Source organism: Martes martes (genome assembly GCF_963455335.1).
Source record: "Martes martes genome assembly, chromosome: 4".
NCBI classification, from domain to species: domain Eukaryota; kingdom Metazoa; phylum Chordata; class Mammalia; order Carnivora; family Mustelidae; genus Martes; species Martes martes.
Window position 1 is genome coordinate 63,500,253 of NC_137891.1, and position 19,501 is coordinate 63,519,753.

At 37.4% G+C, this 19,501-nt stretch overlaps 1 protein-coding gene across 1 annotated transcript in view; it reads right to left on the reverse strand.

Annotated features, from left to right (window-relative positions):
• LOC308341016 (uncharacterized protein C8orf34) overlaps nt 1–19,501 on the reverse strand; it is a gene marked incomplete at both ends in the record, with an annotated part of 367,987 nt that overhangs the window by 286,620 nt on the left and 61,866 nt on the right. The window contains one exon of the mRNA XM_080800601.1: nt 3,925–4,072. Within this exon, the coding sequence (XP_080656727.1) occupies nt 3,925–4,072 (148 nt within the window). The remainder of the gene's footprint in view (nt 1–3,924; nt 4,073–19,501) is intronic.

Here is a 19,501-nt window from a genome sequence, read left to right on the forward strand (position 1 = left end):
TGCACAGTAATATTAAATGGCAGACTTTTAGATGATGTTGTGTCCTGTGTTGCTAGATACATTTGACGACAATAAGAGGACAACTTTAGATATTTCCAAGAGATATTATACCAAAATACTTTGACTATTGAGATAATTTCTAGCTAATCAGAGCATGCACTAGAGGAAACAATTCAAAACTGCAGTCAAGCTGTAAACTGGCATTAATACTGTCACCCAAATTATAACTTCATCACTTATATTCATATCCAAGAATTACCCTGTGCTTTCCTTCTCTCTCCTGTCATACTCTTTCTTTCTAAAATTTTGTCCCTTCTCCTCCTGGGATATACATTCCACGGCTAGCAAACACTCTTCTATTCTCAAGAACCCCTCCTTTCATGTTTTAAGAGACTTCACTCTTTCCACAAGAGCATTCCCTCCTCTGAAACTTCCTGGAATGGAGGGTTCATTCCCCCATGTGGTCCCAGCCCCAGGCTGGGTCTTCCTGGCCCAGCAGGGTTAAGCTGGAAGTCCCTCCTCTCTGGTGGTTAACTGCTGCCTGTCTACACTACTCACTGCTCCTCAGTGTGGCCACTGCTCTACTCCTGATTACTCCACAGCTGAACTCAAAACATTGGCACGGTCTCCCTTAACTTTTCAACAACTTGAATGCAACCCTGGTTTCATCTTCTTCTTCTTCTTTTTTTTTTTTTTAAGATTTTATTTATTTACTTGACAGAGACACAGCAAGAGAGGGAACACAAGCAGGGGGAGTGGGAGAGGGAGAAGCAGGCTTCCTGCTGAGCAGGGAGCTCCAGGAGGGCCTGGATCCTAGGACACTGGGACCATGAACTCAGCCGAAAGCAGCCACTGAAGCGCCCCTGGTTTCATCTTCTTAATCCTCAGACTAATCATGCATTAAGTTTCATACTTCATTGTCCTCCCTAACTCTGAAAGGCTTCGCTTCCCTGATTATTAATATACCCCACAACTAAGGCTACCAACAGGACCATCTCATCACCTGGACTCACCCCACCTCAGAAGTCTTTATCTCAAATATCACGATCTCCTGTCCTTCTAATCCCTCTCAGATTTTCACTGCACCTACTCCTGCACCACCAGCCTTCTATAGGTCTTTATCTTCAGCTCTCTGATTTGCTTTTTCGTCTAATTCTTTTCCTATCCTTCCTCACTACCCTCTCATGCTGGACCATGTGCTTTGATCACTTGAATAAACGGCTCACAAATGTCCTCACTGCTTTGCAAAACTGTTCTTCCGACCTCCACCCTAGCCATGCCACAATCACAATTCTCACTCAGTCCCTCAAACTGTTGGCTCTGCTCCCTTCCCACTGCTTCTGGCACTGCTGGAGAAAATCACAACTGTGCTGATGGTTTCTAAGAGTCATTCGTGTCTTAGAATTCCGAGAGGTCCCAAAACTGCCTCCGTCATTTTTTTTTTCCTTTTGCCAGATATTTTCTCCTTTTCCTTGGTAACTTTTCACAATTTAAATCCCAACCCTCTTGTCCTCAGCAAACCACCTCAATTCTTAATAAAAAAGACAAAATTTCAGGCATCAGATAAAATTTCACCCTTGCCTTCCCCTAGTTCATCTCCCACTCTCCTGGCAAATTTGACCACAACTTCTTCCATTCTCCCACTCTTGTAACTTTAATGATTATGAGGTATGATACTGAATGCCACACTGTGACTCCTGCCTTGACCCATCCCCAGATTTTAGACTCATATCTAACTTCCTGCTGGAATTATCTACTATGATGCCTCACAAAAACTCAAAGTCATCAATAGGAAGTGGACTTATTATTGTTCTTGACAAATTTACTCCTCTGTTCCCACCTTGCTTTGCTAAATAAGCATTTATGCCATTGACCAAGTCAGTGAATTGGGAGTTATAATAATCTCCTCCCCTCCTTCTCCCTCTCCAAGAAGTAAGTCATCAGTACTTATACTACTCAGAGTTCTAAGATGATCCCCATTATCTCTGCCCCTGACATTATGTCTTACATAATTCCCTTGCCTTAAGTGTAGTAGATAGGACCTTGACTTGCTTCAAACCAACAGTATATAGTAAAGATGATGGGATGTCAATGCTATGATTATGTTACGTTATATATGTTAAGCAATTCCCTTGCTGGTTTTAAAGAAGCAAGCTGCCATGATGTGAAAAAGTCATGTGGCAAGGAACTGCAGATTGCTTCTTGGAGTTGACAGAAGCCCCAGCCTAAAATTCAGCACAAAAGCAGGAACCTTAGTCATACCGCTGCAAGAAAATTAATGTTGCCAACAACCTGAATGAGTTTGGAAGCAGGTTCTTTCTTATTCCAGCCTCCAGATGAGAATGCAACCCAGCCAATACCTTGATTTTCACCCTTGTGAGATCTGACAGAGGATCTTTTGTGTTAGTTACAGACTTCTGACCCATGGAAAGTATGAGATATTAAACATGGGAACTGCAGAGTTGAACATACTACTATCTCTACAGATATTATAGATTATAAATATGGGCTCATATGAACTTCACTGGGCTCACAGACTCCATATGGTCTGCCTTTACATGATGGGTGCCATCTTTGCACCTACAAACCAGGGTTCATGCTTATATACCCATGCTACTTAGAATCTAAACCCAAGAAAGTGAAGCCAGGAAACTGTAAGCGTTCTCTCTTTTCTATGCCAAAAGTTTGTATCCTAGCTTCCTGTATAATGCAGGCATCTTCTATATGGATAACTGCCAGCAGAGAGCTCTACATTCTTTCAGAGGATACCCTATTCCCTACCCACTTTGCTGTGGCTTTAAGACACGGTCTCAAGAAGGTACTAATATAAGAATATAGCCAAAGAAGACCAAAATCCTTTCAGGGGATCTCATAAAGCATGAGGAGGATAAGAAAAGTGCAGATGTCAGGAACACATCTGGAGTCCTGTCAGTCAGATTCCCAGGGGAATTAGGCAAGGAGATGGCTATTGACAAAACAGGCACAGGAGATCAGTTTTAGAAGTAAGTGCCAAACCAACAAATCAGTATACAGAACAAAAAAGCTGTCAGACACACAATTCACAAGTAAAGACTGACATCGGGTCTACCCAATTATCTTAACCAGTGCTTACTGGGGAGATGAGGCTATTGCAGACTTAGTAAGGTTGGTTCCCCAATGCCCAGAGTAAACACATCTTCCTAAAGTTAAACTTACTACATAAGATAAAAATAGGCACCACAGGAAATAGAGAATCATCATCAGTTTGGGAAAAGTGAAAGGTAATTTTTTAAAAATTTTTACCTTTCTTTCTATAGATAAGCTATGAGCATTTAATTCAAATTCTTCATGAAAAGAAAAGAAATAACCTTAGAATAATTAATTTGAATTCACACCAAATGAAATCTTTTCATGTAAATCTGAATCTTAAAATTGAACACACACAGATTCCCATATTTTAAAGCATAATACATAGCATAATATATAATAATACATTCATAATCAAGAGTATTTTATGACAAATTGGAATTTTTTCTTTTTTGAAGTGTAATTCACATATAGTGTTATTATTAATTTCAGGTGTACATCATTATAATGACTCAACAATTCTATGTATTACTCAGTGCTCACCAAGCTAAGTATGCTTTTGATCTCTTTTGTCTATTTTACCCCAATTCCCCCACCCTTTTTCCTCCCTTTTGATAACCACCAGTGTGTTCTCTGTATTTAAGTCTTCTTTGTCATTTTTTTCTTTTCTTTATTTGTTCATTAGCTTTTTCTCTTAAATTTCACACATGAATGAAATTTTAGCATATGAGTGAAGCTGCAAATGAATACATGATACCCTTGATAACATCCAGATTTATTTTATTATAATCAGAAAGACTTTTGTACATTTTTACATTAAATATATAAAAAATCAACTATGAAATATTTTTCACTTACCTGATGTTTCACTTTCTGCCCAGAGAGCTGCAGATCCAGATAAAGTTCTTTGAAGTTGCCCACGGTTTCCTTGTTTAGACTGAAGATGGTCAATGAGAAATGGGATTGGCTGGTCAGGCGTTTCAGTTATTAATTTGGTCATTAATTCCTGAAGGCAGAATAGAGCATACATTTATTTTTAATAATAATAGTGAACAATTACATAGCATTTGCTAATGCCAGGCACTGCTCTAATTGCTTTACATACAGCAAATAATTAAATCTTAATAACAATCTTTTAAGGCAAGTATAAGTTACTGTCCTCCTTGTGAGGAAAGTGAAGTGCAGAAACATAAACTATGTTATACAGCTAACACAGGCAAAACCAAGCTATATTTACTTATATCTATTTTTATTATTCTACTTGGCCAAAGAAATACTAGAACTACTTCTAAATTCTTTTAAAACTATAGTCCAAGAATTTTAAACTCCAGATTACTATTTTTGAGAAATGCCATTACAAACTAAACTTTTGGTAAACTTCACCATATACCTTACATATCAATGTCCTTTTTTCTTCTTAACCATACACACCTATCCCAAAATGAAGAAAAGTTTATGGGCATAAAAGAAACAACTAATAAGCCACAGACTCACAGAAACCAAAAAGTTAAACTAAACTTAAACTAGTCTCCAAACAATACAGAATTTACTTTTTCCAAAAGCCCTGCTGGGTATTCATTCATTCATTCATTCATTCTTCTTCTTCTTCTTCTTCTTCTTCTTTTTTTTAATGAGTTAAACAATGAAGATTTCCCAACCTGCTGTAGCAGCCTGTTCCATTTTTGGACAGCTATAATGATGCCTTAAATTGGGCGGAAAGCTGCCTGAGGGTAATATCTATACGTTGTTTTTTTCCAGCCAGGAACAGCAAAGAGCAAGCTCCAATTTGTGGTCAATTAGAATCCCCAGATTGTTCTCATATGAACAGCTGTCAAGACAGGTGGTTATCATTCTGTGCTGTGTAACTAAGTTTGTGAAATTTTATGTACCATTGTACATTCATATCAATCACATTTCACCTTGCTAGCTTTAGCCCAGAATTTTAGACTGCCAATAATCATTTTAAGTTTAGATTCTGTGAGAGGCAATGGTCTTGAGTGGGTCAGAAAAATCAGATTATTAGGAGTGCTAACAAAAGGAATATTGGAAATTCCCCCATCCCATTGTCTTTTTTTGTTGGTGGCGTATTTCTTCTGCCTTGAATGCTCCTCTCTCAGATGTTCAGATTGCTGGCTTGTCATCATTTGTCTCTAATGATACCTTCTTAAGAGAGGTTTACCCTAATGAATCTTTGTAAGTCTTTATCACTTCATTTTCTTATTTTCTTCATAACATCATAACATTTCTTCAGAGTACCATACTCTCAGAATCATCTCATTAAATATTTGCTCATCTTTTTGTATGTGCCTCTGCTCGTCCTCTACTACAGCACTAAGAACATAGGCTGACCTGGTTTGATCTCAACTCTCACCCAAGGGCCTGGAAATCTTTATAGCTCATAGATAGTAATGAAATACATTCATTCATTCTTGGTTTACAGATCCCAGGTAAATATTAGTAATTAAAATCCCTTAATCTCCTAATAAAAAATTAAAGCATTCATAGATTTCTTAGCCCAGCAAAAAACACTCTTCAATATTCCTATATAAGAAACTGCTGTCTGGGCGCCTAGGTGGCTCAGTAGGTTAAAGCCTCTGCCTTCGGCTCAGGTCATGATCCCAGGGTTCTGGGATCGAGCCCTGCATCGGGCTCTCTGCTCAGCGGGGAGCCTGCTTCCTCCTCTCTCTCTGCCTATCTCTCTGCCTGCTAGTGATCTCTGTCTGTCAAATAAATAAAATCTTAAAAAAAAAAAAAAAGAAAGAAACTGCTGTCGTACCTCAGATATATTTGCTGACATTTCTAACAGTCTAGAAACACATGGATTTATCTGAGTAGAGGCTAAGTGGACTTTGTAGATGACAAGATTCCAAGGTGATCTTAGAGACATGGATAAAATAATTCAAGGTATCTCAAATGTGCAGACTGAACACCGAGTTGTAACTGAAAAGAGCAAAGGATTTCTACCCCCAAAACACTATGTGGCAAAATATTTATTGGATGAATGTGCTTGTTTTTAATATTCTGAAAAAGAGGTAAGCAAACAACCAGTTGGCACGGGTCTTTTTGATTTCTGTTTTTTAAGATTTCAACTATTAGTTATAACTAAAAAATGTCATTCCTATGCTGCAGTTAAAGCAATGAAGGGTTTAATCAAACCCCAGTTATACATCAGTGGAATGCAATTTAAACATTTTGGATTTGCTTCTGTAGAAAAGATGTATTATATTCTATTTAAATTCATTGTACACTATCAAAAAGAAAAGAAGAAAAGAAAAAGAAATAGAAGAACCAACTAGATTACTCTTGTCACAAAAGGCCTGGGCACTCAGATAAAGCAAAATCAGTTCAGATAACAAGGGCTTAAAGCCATAGCAATTTCTATTCTGAAACCTCCAAAGATCTGGTGCACTTCTTTTTACCTGTCAAATTAAATGGAAAGTTTCTGTGGGTATTTTCTTTCTTTTAAAATAAACTGAAGTGTCCCTATATTGTCTTTAGATGATGGGTCATACAGTCATAATAAACCAAGTAATCACTGGTAAATTTTAAAAATATCATTAGTCTAGTTACTAATTTTGGATATCCTTACATTCCATTAATGAATATATATTCATGACAGAGGACAAATTCAATCATAAATAAAATGAAAATAGTTAACGTTTGCTATAGGGTATGTTGGGTACCTTGATTGGACAACAATCTAGCTTCAGATTATTGTCTTTATAAGAGGAATTATCCTGACTTCCAATCCGTATATCCACTAGCATTAGGACGTGAATAATTTTGAGGACTTGAACTGAACAGAAACCTCTTTCCCAGATGGGAAAATTTAAATCCTAGATTTGCAAAGATGCTCCTGGCAATAAAAAGGATGATTTCCACCACCACGATTCCGCCCCACAAAGATTTATATTCGCAGAGACACACTGAAGGACAGATAGATTGGGGAAACGAGAAAGAATCGTGTTGCTAGAATGTCGGTTGGCGACAGAAACCCCATGCAGAAAAGTTTCACAGGGATCCTTCACATAAGGCAAAAAGTACTCCAAAAAGGCAACCGGTGTCAGGTAAGGAGGCTGAACTTCCGGGGAGCGAGAGGAGGCTTATCTACGGTCCTTTCCATCAGAGCAAGAGATGTGAGTGAAATTCCCTGGGTGCTAGAACTTGACCAAGATGGAGACAGTGCGCCTGGCCGTTCACACTACACTGGCCACCTGTGGGCTGTGCTGCGCGTCGGCTGGCAGAGACCGCGGCGAGAGCCGACCGCGGTGGGACTCAGCGCACGCTCCCGCCTTCCCGCTCTGCCGCGACCGCGGCCCCGCGCAGGCGCAAACCGAGGCGCACGCGCTAGCGGGCGATCCCCGACCGGCCGGAGTCTTGGGGGTACCCACCTGCCTGCCTGGGAGCCCTAACAGCGCCAGAGCACCTAGAGAGTAGAGTCCTTGGGCAATGACGCCTTTACTGACCCGGGTTGCAGTTACCTCCGTAATTGCGCTGAAGGAGAGCCATCGACGCCGTTCATTGGACTCCGCGGAAAACTGTCCCTGGATGTAGACATCCCCTGAGTCCCGGGACCAGCACACACCCTGAAAACACCCCCTAATCCTGTGGCCCCGGAGCTAGATGACGTGCATCAGGGTTTCCCTGTGCCTCTGGAGTCCTGCGCGTTGCCATACACCCACTCCTTCTGCTCCTCCCAACTTACCACGCAAGACTCCAGCCTCAGACCCAAAGGGGATGCTGGAACCACCGTGTGGAGTTGTTCCCCAGCTCTGAGGACCAGGCACCGTACCCCGCCTTCCAGCTCAATGACAAAAGCCCTCCCCAAAGCTCAGGCCAGCAGCTCAGTGGCTGCCCTGAGCTCGGGCAAGATTTGGAGAGGACGCGCCTGGGCCTCTTCTACCAATGGCCTTAACTGCCCCCTTCTCAGCCAGGAATCAGGCCTATAGTGTGGGAGCGCCCTCCTCATCTGCTGCTTCAGTAACATTCAAGTCTTCCTTTAACCAAGGATCTCTGGGAGATGTTGGCTGTGGGCACATAAAAATTGAAACGATGGGAGTGATAATAGCACTCCTGCCCTGGAACAAAAAACACTGGTGGAAATTTAAGGCTAAGGACTTGGGGACTGATAAAATGCAGGTATTAATTTTAATGTGATCGATTTACACTTAACAAGCTTAGTTAGATTTAGGGCATTAAAGTCGCAAACAAAATATATTAACAACTGTCACCAATGGAGGATTTAATTCATACTTAACTAATAATAATATTATTACTAATGTAAACGGAATGCAACAGAAGACACCAGGACAAGGTAGTGATTAGACACCAAAGCTTTGAAATCAGAGTGACACTTTTTAAAATCATCTTCCATTTACTAGCTCTAAGACTTTGGTCAAGACAATCACTTTAATATTCAATACATCCATCTACTAAACTTGAATGATACCTACACCACAGAGTTGCCAGGAGAATTAAATAAAATGATTGCAAAGCATAAGGTCCTTGGGATATATGTGGCCTACTGTAATAAGTTGTCTACATTTCCTCCTAAGGCTGGGAACTGTTTCCCAAAACTTCCTTTGTGTGATCTGGGTTAGAGTTTCCTAGTGTGAGGAATTCAGAGACTTGGAAAGAGCAGAGAGAGGCAGAAGATATTCTCCACAGAGTTAACTGCATGTAGATGTGAGGGCCGATGAGAAATTCGCTGCAGTTTCCCAGCAGATCTGTGAAAACCAATGCAGATCGGCATAGCTGTGGGAGGAGCTCTCCAAAGGTACTGGAGAAGGGCATCAGCTTCCAGACAAGCATCTGAGAGCCACTCATTCTGTGCTCCAGGCACAGACCTTCAGGGTCAGCTCCTCCTGCCTTTGGTGACAGCCCCACAACATTCAGCAGCATTTCCCTGGCTTCTGTGCCCTACCTTCTAACTTACCATCATAGAAACTGGTTTGTTTTAAACTCTATTATGACCCAGATACATAGAGTAGTTTGTTTTCCTGACTGAATCCATAATGATCCACCCGAAAGAAGTTCTAGCTTATATTTTCACATTTACTAGTACTTTTATATATTTACATAATAATATTTGATATGTGTATATGTTTATTATTACTACTACTATCATTACCATTTTTATCACATTTTATAGCATGCATTTTTATGTTATATATGCATGCTGCATCTTTTTTTTGGCTTTATTTTTCTGGTTATAAAACTATTAGATGTTCTCTTAATATAGTTTATTATCAACTACAGTCTTTATCTTCATGAACATACTATATATTGAAATAGTCCCCTGCATTAATATCTGTTTCCTTGTTAATTATAATTTTGTTACTGGTACCAATTCAAATATATTAATTTTAAAAATACACATATGAAGATAACATCCTTTTAAAAATTTTTGAAAAACAATTTAAAGGGTTATTAAGTAATTACTGAATCCAGATTTGTATAATACAACACGTAAGCACTAATGGAATTTGGGGCTATTATATCTAATAATAGACAGCCAAGTACTATATGTAACATTACAACAATTAATGAGCTGGAGAATGGATACTAATTAAATAACAATGATGAGTGTCTCAAAATACATTTTAATGTCCACTACATAAAAGCAAAATCATGAGTGAGGACATAGCTCATCATAGAGTCATTATCAAAACTGGAATGAGTAATCAGTCAACAGTAGAAATTATTTTAATAAAAGGTATTTTCATTTAATGAAAGCTAAGGGACTCCTTAGTTAAAAAAACAAACAGAAAAATCACAAGTATACACACAAACACCAAATTTTACATAACATTCCTGGTATTTACTCACCAATAGGGTGACCCTGACTCTCCAACTTTCCAGGTTAAGAACCCTTGTTCTTGGTCCCACAGCATACAGACAGCATAGCATTCTGCCCCCTAATTACTTCATTGGGAGTAAGTTACTTTGTACTTCATTACCTTAAGAGGTAAGTAATAACTTTTGTTCCTTTTAACCTCAGGAGAAAGTTATCAAGAAACAAAATTAAAGCCAGTTCTAAAATCTCAGGACTTTCTAGTCTTTTTGTTAAGTAATAAACATGTAGGACAATTACGTTCAATAATGCAGGTGGTGTCAATCAGGTGTATTTTTTTACTCAACACCTATATTTACCTTAAAAACTAATTGCATATGGCACATTATCATCTGTAGAATGTTATTTTAGTTCAAAACTGTATTAAAATTGAATCACTGAATTAATTCTAAATCTGCACATGTTTCAATTTTCTGTTTTTAATTAGGTCTCTTAAAAATTTGCATTTGAGGGGCGCCTGGGTGGCTCAGTGGGTTAAAGCCTCTGCCTTCAGCTCAGGTCATGATCCCAGGGTCCTGGGATCGAGCCCCACATCAGGCTCTCTGCTCAGCAGGGAGCCTGCTTCCTCCTCTCTCTGCCCGCTTCTCTGCCTACTTGTGATCTCTGTCTGTCAAATGAATAAATAAAATCTTTAAAAAAAAAAAAAATTTGCATTTGAAATCTCAACCTTCTGAATGCCCACCCTACCCCCACCACCCAACTATATATCCTAAATAGGCAGGTAATGGACATTAGGTTATCAACAAATATATGAGAGAAGTCTACTTAAAATTCAGTTGTCCCAGAAACACCCTTTTCTGAAACATTTTTTTTAAGATTTATTTATTTATTTATTTGAGAGAGAGAGAGCAGGAGAGGGGGAGGGAGAGGGAAAGAAAGACTCACAAGCTGACTCCATGCTGAGCAGAGAGACCCACATGGTGCTCGATCTAAGGACCATGAGATCATGACCTGAGTTAAAACTAGGAATCAGATGCTTAACCTACTGAGCCACCCAGGCACCCCTGAAAAAGCATTAATTTAAACTGATGTCACCATTCCCCGTTGATCGAATTCCACTTGGTTTCTACCCACACCAAAACCCATGCTTTCTTTTCTCTCCAGGTTTCCATGCACATGTGAGAAGGGGACAGACATCTGTTTGGATGTTTCTCTGTCCTCTATTCAAAGAACTCAAATTATCTGCTGGTTGTTCAACCTTCCTCCATCTCAGAACCATGCCCATGTCTGCCCTAAACTCACTTCCCTCATTCCCAGTCAAAACTGAGGATTTCATTGGAACACTGATCTCAAAAGAAAACGGAGCAAAATGAATAGCAATAATTAGAATATGTTATTTATTGAACCCAATACACACAAGTGTCAAGTATTTTATCTAGATTTAATCATTCACTGTAGGCTTGCATACAAGATGCACAACCCAACTAGTATGTGCTTGTCAAATCCTTGCTTACTTCTGGTTACCTGCCCCTCACCAACAACCCATCAATGAAAACCATCACAGTCACACACCCACTTGCAACAATACAGGCCTAGGGAAAAGAAAATTTGCACTCCTATTCTGAAAGGCTCTTGGCCCTTTTCAAATATATTCTAATATAAAATTAGGATTATAATCCTCATTTATAATGAGAAAAGGCATCTAATTAGCCCTGTTGCATATTATGGAATATAATCTAGACAATCTAGGGAAAGCAAAAATTAAGTTGTTTTATAACAAAAATTAGGAATAATGAAATTACCACAATTAAAATTAATGTTTCTAAATCTAAAACTAAGTCATAGACACTGAATCTTCCCTGGTTTTAGTAATATAGCCAAATAATAGGTAAATCTAACCAGTAGAACTACTGAATGATGACAAGTGATATAATATTTATCTAATGCCTACTAATCTTTCCTCCAATACAGAAATGTCTTTGCAGATTAAATTATTGATAGGCGAACACTGCTACATAATAAGTATTTATTCTGATTGCATGCACCATGAAGTCATAAAATCAAGTGGCCATAGACACACGGGCCTGTTTCTAGAATCTATGTTCTCTTTCATTAATCTATTTGCCAATCTTACACCATTGTTACAATATCTTAATGACTATAGCCATACAGTAAATTCTGATAACTTGTGGAAAAATTCTTCCTATCTTGTATCAACAACTTTTCTATTTATTTTGTCAAAACTGTTCATTTTCCTGCTTCTTTACATTAACTGAAATTTATTCTACTTTTCCCTCTGTTAGTGTGGAAGTCATACACACTTCTAATATTCTTTTAGTGGTTATTCAGAGATTAAAAATTAATACTGACTTATGTACATTAAGTATTCATTGGTCCTTTTCCCTCGTCTCAGATTTTGCAAGGAACTTAGAATACTTTGATTCCACTTATCACACCTGGCATTAGCATACATTTCTATGTATGCTACATATTTACTATTCTTACTGCTCTATTTCTTCCTTCATCTCCTACCATCCATCTGGGATCATACTCAGCAGCATATGGGATACCTTTTATTTTAGTAGTGACAAATTCTGTGTTTTGTTTTATACAGCAATCGGTTGTTTTTTTTGTTTGTTTTTTTTTTTTAGACCTGAAGGTATTTTCACTCTATCTTACCATGTTTTGGGATTACTTTCTTCCTGTTTTCTTTTGTTTCCATTATTATTTTTGAGAATTCAGCCACATTTCTTTTAAAAAAAATCTGAATTTTTCTAAGGATGTTTTAAAGATTTTCTCCTTATTACTTTTTATTTATTTACCACTTTTAAAGAAACTTTTTTATTTTGAAACAACTATAAATTCACAGGAAGTTGCAAAGATATGTACAAAAAGACTCATGTACCCTTCACCCAGCTTGCCTCATGCAAAACTGTTAGCATAATATCAAAACTAGGAAATTGACATTAGTACAATTTGTAGAATTTATTTATATTCACCAGTTCACAAGCAGTGTGTGTGTAGCTCTACACAATCTTATACATGTGTAGATACTTAACTGCACCATTATCACAAGACTCCCTCTTGCTATCACCCTAGAGTCAGACCCATCCACTCCCCTGCTCCATACCTCAGCACTGGCAACCACTATTCTATTCTCCATTTCTACTATTATGTTATTTCACAATGTTATCATATAACAGGGATTATGCAATGTATCTTCTTTTGAAATTGACCTTTACATTCAGCATAATTTCCTCAAGATCCATTAAAGTTGTATTGATATGCACAATAAGCAAGTTTATTAATTTTTATTTCTGAATGTTATTCCATGATATGGATGTACTATAATGTGTTTAACCATTCATTAAAAACTATCAGTAATCATTGAAGGGCATTTGGTTTGTTTCAGGTTTTAAGTATTATGAATAACGTTACTAGAACATGCATGCGTGCTCTTTTGTGTGAACACACATTTTCATCTTTCTGGGATAAATGCCTAAGAATGCATTTGCTGGGTTGTAACGCTAAGGCCATTCTTAGTTTTAAAAGGAACTGCTAAGCCATTTTTAGAGTATTCAATTTTACTTTCACACCAGCAATGAGTAATTTTAATCATTCTTGTAGTTTTATAATGATATGTTACTGTTGTTTTAATTGCATAGTGGCTGTACCAGTTGACTTCCCACCGACAGTGTAAAAGGGCTCCCCTTTCTTCACATTCTCATCAACATTTATTATCGCTCTTGTGTTTTGACAACAGCCATTCTAGCAGGTGTGAGGTAATATTTCATTGTGGTTTTCATTTGCATTTCCCTGATGATTAGTAACACTGAACATCTTTTCATGTACCCTTTTTCCATTTGTATATCTTTTTTTGTAAAGATGTCTGTTCAGGTCATCTCTCCATTTTAATCTTTTTTTTTTTTTTTTTGCTATTGAGTTGTATGAGCTCCATATATTTTGGATATTAACTCTTTCTCAGTTATATGATTTGCAAACATTTTTCCCATTCCATAGCTTGCCTTTTCATTTTGTTGATTATTTGTTTTGCTGTGCAGAGCTTTTTAAAGTATACTCGACTTTTTTATTTTTGCTTTTATTGCTTGTGCTTTTGGCTTTATGTATAAAAATTGCTGCCAAGACCAATGTTCAGGAGTTTCCCCTTAAGTTTTCTTCTAGGACTTTTACAACTTCAAACCTTACAATTAAATTTTTAATCCATTTCAAGCTAAATTTTTATGAGTGGTGGAAGACAAGGATGCAATTTTATTCTTCTCCATGTGAATAACCAGTTTTCCCAAAACTTTATTGAAAAGACTATCATTTCTCCACCGAGTATTCTTGATTCCCTTTTTCAAATATTGTTAACCATATATGCATGAGTTTATTTCTGTGCTCTCTAATCTATTCCATTGATTTATGGGTCTGTTTTCATGCCATTACCATACTGTTTTGATTTCTATAGCTCTGTAGTATAAAATATGAAATCAGGAATTGTGATACCTACAGCTTCATTCTTCTTACTCAATATTGCTTTATCTATTTGGGGTTTCTTATGGTTTTATACAAATTGTATTTTTTTCTATATCTGTGAAAAATGACATTGGAATTTTGATAGGAACCATACTGAATCTATTGAGGCTTTGAGCAGTGTAGACATTTAAAAAATATTAATTATTCTATTCCATGAACATGGGATATATTTCTATTTATTTGTCTTCTTCAATTTTCATTGAAATCTTATAGTTTTCAGTGTACAAATCCTTCACCCAATTGATTAAATTATTCCTATACATTTTACTTTTGATATATTGTAAAGAAGATTGTTTTGTTTTCTTTATTCATTTTTCAGATAGTTCATTGTTAGTGTATAGGAATGCAACTGATTTTTGTATATTAATTTGTATCCTGGAACTTTACTGAATTCATTTATTAATTCTAAAAGTTTTTTAGTGGAGTCTTTAGAATTTTCTATATATAACACCATGTCAACTGCAAATAGAGAAAATTTTCCTTCTTTCTTTCTTATTTGGATGCATTTTCTTTCTTTTTCTTGACTAACTCTTCTAGCTAGGACTTTCGGTACTGTGTTGAACAAAAGTGATGAGAGTAGGCACACTTGTCTTTAGCACACAAGCTAAAAAGCATTTAGCTTGAGTATAATGTTACCTGTGGACTTGTCATATATGACCTTTATTTTATGTTCCTTCTATACCCAATTTGTTGAAAGTTTTTATCATGAAAGAGTGTTGAATTTTGCCAAATGCTTTTCCTGCCTCTGTTGGGAGGATCATGGGATTTTTTCCTTCATTCACAGAATGATTTTTATTGATCTGCATATGTTAAACCATTCTTAACGACTCGGAAAAATCCAACTTGATCATGGCTTATAATCTATTCAATGTACTGTTGAATTGAACTTGCTAGTACTTGTTGATAATTTTTGCACCTATATTGACCAAGGATATTGGCTTGTAATTTTCTTTTCTTATAGTGTCCTTATCTGGCTTTGGTATCAGGGTAATGCTAGCCTCATAAAATGAGTTTGGGAGTGTTCCCTCCTCTTCAGTTTTTTGGAAGAGTTTGAGAAGGACAGGCATTAATTCTTTAAATATTTGCTAAAAATCACCAGCATCTCTTTCACTTATAATTCTTTTATTGAGTCCTCTCTCTTTTTTCCCCCTTGGTTAATCTAGCTAAAGATTTGACAATTGTGTTTACCTTAAAAAAACAAAACAAAACAAAACAAAAAACAACAACAACAAAAAAACAGCTCTGAGTTTCATTGATTTTTTCCTGTTGTCTTTCTAGTCTCTATTTATTTTATTTCTGCTCTAATCTTTTTTATTTCCTCTGCTAACTTTGAGTTTAGTTGTTCTTTTTTTACCCTTAACTCTTGTAGTATTTTAAAGTTAGTTGTTTGAGATTTCTCTACTTTCTTAATGTAGTCAATTATCATTCCTTCACTTTCAGGCTATATGTGTTCCTAAAACTAAAGTGATTCTTTGGTAGGAAGCATATTGTTGGATCTTGTTTTTAATCCATTCAGGCACTCTGTGTCTTTTGATTGGAGTATTTAGTTCATTTAAATGTGAAGTAATTACAGATAGGTAAGGAATTATTATTATCATTTTTTAATTGTTTTCTTTTTGTTGATCCTTTATTCTTTCCTTCTCTCATTTTCCTTTGTGATTTATTTTACTAGCAATACACTTTAATTCTTTTCTCTATAGATAAATATAACAATCTATGTTAAGCTGACAACAAGCAACCTTTATTGCATTAAAAAACTCTATGCTTAAGATAAAGTCTACACTTTTAACTTCACCTCTGCCACATTTTATGTTACTGATGTCACACTTTACACCTTTTTATACTGTGCCCACTTACAAATAATTATACTATAGTTATTTTTAATATTGTTTTTAACAATAATGCTAGAGATAAAACTGATTTTCACACCACCGTTAAAGTTTTAGGGTATTCCGGATTTGACTATATATTTATTTTTACCAATGAGTTTTATACTTTTATTTTTCATGTTGTTACTTAGCATCCTTTCATTTCAGCTTGAGGAACTCCTGTTAACATTTCTTCTAACATTGGTCTAGTAGTGATGAACTCCCTTAGCTGTTGTCTGGAAATGTCTTTATCTCCCCATTTCTAAAGGATTCTAAAGGATAGTTTTGTCAGGCATAGTATTCTTTAATGGTGTTTGTTATGTTTTGTTTTGTTTTGTTTTGTTTTGTTTTTTCCCCTTTTCCCTTTCAGCACTTCAGATACTTCAAATACATCATTCTTTCTCTCTTGGCCTGCAAAATTTCTGTAGAAAAATTTGCTGATAGCCTTATGGGTGTTCACTTGTATGTGATGAGTCATTTATCTCCTGAGCCTTCAAAGTTCTTTTGTGTTTGACTTTTAACATTTTGATTATAATATGTCTCAGAGTAATCTTGCTGGAATGATTTTGCTTAGGGTCCTTTGAGCTTCCTGTGCCTGAGTGTCCTTACCTCTCCCTTGATTTGGGAAGTTTTCACTATTATTGCTTAATAATAAGCTTTCTTCCCTTTTCTCCATGTGAATATTTATTCAATTTTTGGTGTCCTATAACATATGTAGGCTTTCTTAACACCTTTTCATTCTTTCTTCTTTTTGTTTTCAATTCTGTCATTACATTTTTCATCTTCAGGATGTCTGTCTGGTTCTTTTTTATGGTTCCTTTTTATTAAACTGCTTGTATTGTTCATGCATTATTTTCCTGATTTTTTTTTAGTTGTTTGTGTGTGTTCTCTTATATTTCCTTGAGTTTAAGATGATTATTTTGAAATTTTTAGGCAAATCATATATCTCCATTTCACTGGGGTAGGTTATTGAAGCTTTGTTGGTTTTCTTTGGTTTTGTCATACCTGCCCAATTCTTCATGATTCACATAGCCTTGTATTTGTGTCTGTGTATCTGAAAACACAAACACCTCTTCCGTCTTTAAAGACTGGTGTGGGCAGGTAAAGACCTTCTCCTGTCAGTTCCCTGGACTTATAGGTATACTTCCAGAATTTAAGGGTTACAGCTGGCTTAAAGCTGTCTCTGGGACTGTAGTGGGGTCCATGTTGGTGGGCTTGTTCTCAGGGGCTTAGTTGGACAAGGATCTTGTCTGGTCTCTGGGTGAAATGAGACTGCCTGCTGTACCTTTCTCAGCAGGATGGTGCTGTGGAAAAGGTCTGGATTAGTTTCCTCAGTTGGGTTTTCAGATAGTGGATCTATTACCAGGTGTGCAGATGGCTGTGTCCTACCAGATTCACAGCAGAGCTCCCGCTCGGTCACTGGATGAGTCCATAGGTAGAAGGGTGGCCCTGGATCATGGCTGTGAGGGACAAGAACCAAGCTCCAGGTCTGCTTCAGGTTCCACAGTTAAGACTAAGGTCTGCATATCCAATTCTGAAGGCACAGATAGATATGTCTCCTGTCAGGTCCCAGGACCTGCTTGATTGCTTCCTGACCACAGCTGGAGGGATTGGAGTTAAGTATAGGACCATTTCAGGATCTCCTGAAACATAAATATTAGAGAGTCCTGCCTGATCCCTGCGCCAACTGGACTGATGGGATATTGAAGAGGATGGAGCCAAATATAGGGCCTTTTCAGGATCTTGGAGGGCACAGACAGAAGTAGTTCCTGCTGGGTCCCTGTGCCAGGAGACTGTTCACAGCATACAGGTGAAATGGACTGGAGCCCAGTTACAGAGCCCTTTTAAAATCTACAGTCTGACCCAATTTAATAGGCTTATCTCCAGGAGCTCCCAGACCACATCAGAGAGAAGCTGCAGCTGGTTTATGGGCCACGTCAGCATCTACAGCCAAGACTGAGGTCTATATGCCTAGTACCCCATGTATAGGTAGGCATAACTCTTCCTGGGTTCCTTGGTGTATGGTACTGTTGACAGGATTAAGGCCACATGGGGTTGTTGTGAATACTCAGAGGGTACCTAGCTATTTGTAGGGCTATAGCTGGGATCAGGATTGGTGAGTCAGCTGCCTGGGCATAAGCCTGCCATCACAAAATGGTTCTCCTTGGTCTTGGGCCACATAAAAATTTCATAATCTCCTATGAGGATCCCAAGTCTCCCTTAAAGGCACTTTTGTCACAGGTGATCATGGTCGGGGGTAGGCAAGAAGCCTCCAACCCTTGTTCTTATGTCATTCGGTAGAATACAGGTGAATAGGACTGCAGGTGAATGGAACTGCCTGCTGATGAGTCAACTTGTAGAGGACTAGGTCAGCCTACAGCTTTGCTGCTGCCGCTGTGGGAACATCAGATGATCCACTAGTTCTCTAACTGTGTACAAGGGACTAGAATGGCCTAGAGCTTTAGTGATGTCACTGCTGGCAGACTGAACTGCACACAGGTGCCTCAGTTGTACAGTGGTTTCTGTTGGGGTTTCCTGGTCAACTCTTAGTGGTCTCTTAGAAAGGACCCAGGCTCTCAGGGCAAAAGTAACCCCAAACCACATGGCTTACCACCCTGCATTTTCATCTTCTCCTTGATCTTGGCCCAGTTATCTTTCATTAATTTGTTAGCGTTTTGAGGCTCTCAAAATATGTTTTCTATATTTTGACCAATTATTCCAGGTTTCCTTATTTGAATGCTTGGTCCAAATTATCTAGTACACCATTACTGAGCTCTTTCAGTATTATTTATAAAAATGTGTTCAAGAACAACATATGTTCTTATTCCTCCCTCTCACATAAAAGTAACATATTTTACATACCTCACTCTTTCATTTAATAGCATATCCTTTAGATATTTTCATATCAGCACACAGAAAAAAATCATCTTTATAATATTCCACTGGGTGTACAAAGTTTATTTAATCGGTGTCTTACTGAGAGACACAGGGTTAATTTCAGTGTTCTGCTAAGACAAACTGCAACAATATGTGGTCCATTCTGTACATATGCTAATATAGCTATGGAATAAGATTCAAAGACACTTAAAAGTAAACTTCAAATTTAATATGAAGAAAGAATATATGGGAACTCTCTGTACTTGTCATTAAAATTTTCTAAAAACCTGTAAACACTCTAAGAATTCAGGAACTTTTTTACTCTATTAATAAAATAAAATCTATTACTTTAAAATAGTAG